Source organism: Austrofundulus limnaeus, unplaced genomic scaffold (genome assembly GCF_001266775.1).
Source record: "Austrofundulus limnaeus strain Quisiro unplaced genomic scaffold, Austrofundulus_limnaeus-1.0 Scaffold264, whole genome shotgun sequence".
NCBI classification, from domain to species: domain Eukaryota; kingdom Metazoa; phylum Chordata; class Actinopteri; order Cyprinodontiformes; family Rivulidae; genus Austrofundulus; species Austrofundulus limnaeus.
The window spans coordinates 321219-323184 of record NW_013952666.1 but is presented as its reverse complement, the minus strand read 5'-3'; the positions used below and the strand labels follow the sequence as shown (position 1 = coordinate 323184).

The 1966-nt window shown below is 38.3% G+C and overlaps 1 protein-coding gene across 1 annotated transcript in view; it reads right to left on the bottom strand.

Annotated features, from left to right (window-relative positions):
- spega (striated muscle enriched protein kinase a) overlaps positions 1–1966 on the bottom strand; it is a 100979-nt gene that overhangs the window by 21430 nt on the left and 77583 nt on the right. Inside the window, exons 26-27 of the mRNA XM_014020703.1 lie at positions 905–1105; positions 481–538 (exon numbers count right to left, since the gene is read on the bottom strand). Coding sequence (XP_013876157.1) covers positions 481–538; positions 905–1105 — 259 coding nt within the window. The remainder of the gene's footprint in view (positions 1–480; positions 539–904; positions 1106–1966) is intronic.

Genomic DNA, 1966 nt, shown 5'->3' with positions numbered 1-1966 from the left:
TGGTTGATTGATTGATTGATTGATTGATTGATTGATTGATTGATTGATGATGCTTCATTGTCATTGTACAGAGCACAATGAAGTTTCAGAAGAATACGAAGATGCAGTTTTTCTGTTTCTTATTTTTTGCAAATCTATGTTTTGATTTGAAACAATAAAACAAAATATAATTACTTTTACATAATATGGATTTGAAAATGAAAAATGGATGACCAAAGAAAGCACGCAGACCCAGATCTGGTAATGTTGCCTCTGTTTTGATGATGGCATTCCACAACTGGGCCAGTTGTGGTTTGGTTTATGTGGTGCTGGCCCAATGCATGGACCACCTCTGGCAAACCACATCTGGGCCACCAAAGGGCCATCATTCTTTGCTGTACCTGGGCTGAGATTTAATGCCTTGTGTGGGTCAGAACAGGGCCAGACAAACATTGCTACGTTGGTATAGTAACAACACATGATGAGCAGATGCAAACAGACCTCCACTTCCTGGACTGTTGTTTTTTTGGTCATTCTATCCAGCAGCTCCTCGTGACATCTTCACACAGCAGTTGAGGGGGAAAATAAACAAATAAAAGAGCAGAGACTTAACTGCATATACCAAGGGGGGAGGCACAGGAAAAATAAATTATAAATGAGCAAAACTCCCACACAGGCTATCCATTACTAATTCCTCCGAGCAGCAGTGAGTCAGAGAGAAGCTGCTTTGTTCATGCCTGCAGGGCATCGCAGAAGACATTAAGATCAACGGTTTGGATCTTGCTGTTGAGGGATACTGAAACGCTCTAGTGTTCAAAATTGCAGCTCTATGTAATGTTGCCCCCCACCAAAAATAAATGAATAAATAAATAAATAAATTAAATCCAACATTTACCTAAACTCTCAAACAAAATTAAAAGGATACAGCTCAGTAATGAGCACCACCATGTTCTTCTTCTCGAAAGCGTCGTGAAAGAAAACAATCCTCTCGTCGTCCAGCTCTGACAGCAGCTCCATCTCTCTGAGGGCCCAGGCTTTCCGCTTTCCCCGAGCAGAAATGAATTTTGCAGCAAAATCAGTTTTTTCCTTCTTGAGCGTGACTCTCTTTACGTAGGAGAAGGCCCCTCTGTGAAAAAAACAAAGTCATAAACACTGTTTGTTGTTTTTTTTCATCTTTAGATTATACTGTTGTTCTCTTTGGGCGACTCGACAAAAAGATAAAGAATGAAAAAAAGCTTTATTTTTTTTCTCAATTCTGCTCATTGTTTTCAGTGACTTCCAGAAAATACCTACACAAGTAGAACTTAATGAACACATAAACACTACATTTTTATCTGTGTTTATTAGTCACCGAAGAGCAGTACTGGGCAATAAAAGTGAAAAACGTTAGTTTCAAGCTTTGTTATGATATATGATATGTAATATCCTTCTTTACATTAATGTTTAATTCAACACTAAACCCAATGCAGCGGTGAATAACACACAGACACTGGTCCTGTAAAGCTGGCACAAGAACAAAAAACAATGTTTAATAGTGAAAGTAAGAACATTTCCACACACACAGGAGTGTTAAAATTTCAGTGTTAAACTTTTGGGTGTTGATTTAACACTCCCTAGTGTTATTTTAACACCTTGTGAGTAAACTGACACCCAGTGTTGGTGTTAATTCAGTGTTGATTTCCTCAGTGTTGTATTGTAAACTTTATGTACTATATGTAGTAACGTCTAATTTCTTTGACAACACTGGACAGTGTTAAATAAGCTCAACCCACTGTTAAGTTTTATATAACACTTAACAGTGTTGTTATTTAACACCACGCAGTGTTGAAAGAAGTAATCTGAAAAGCCCTGCCCTCTTCCACCTCATGTCAGATAGACTAGTATTTTCACAGCAAGGAATGCTGGGTAATCTTGTAGAAATTATGTGTTTGCATGTTTATAACTATGTAGTGCATGGGCTAGTGTGGCTCACCGTGCACACTACTAC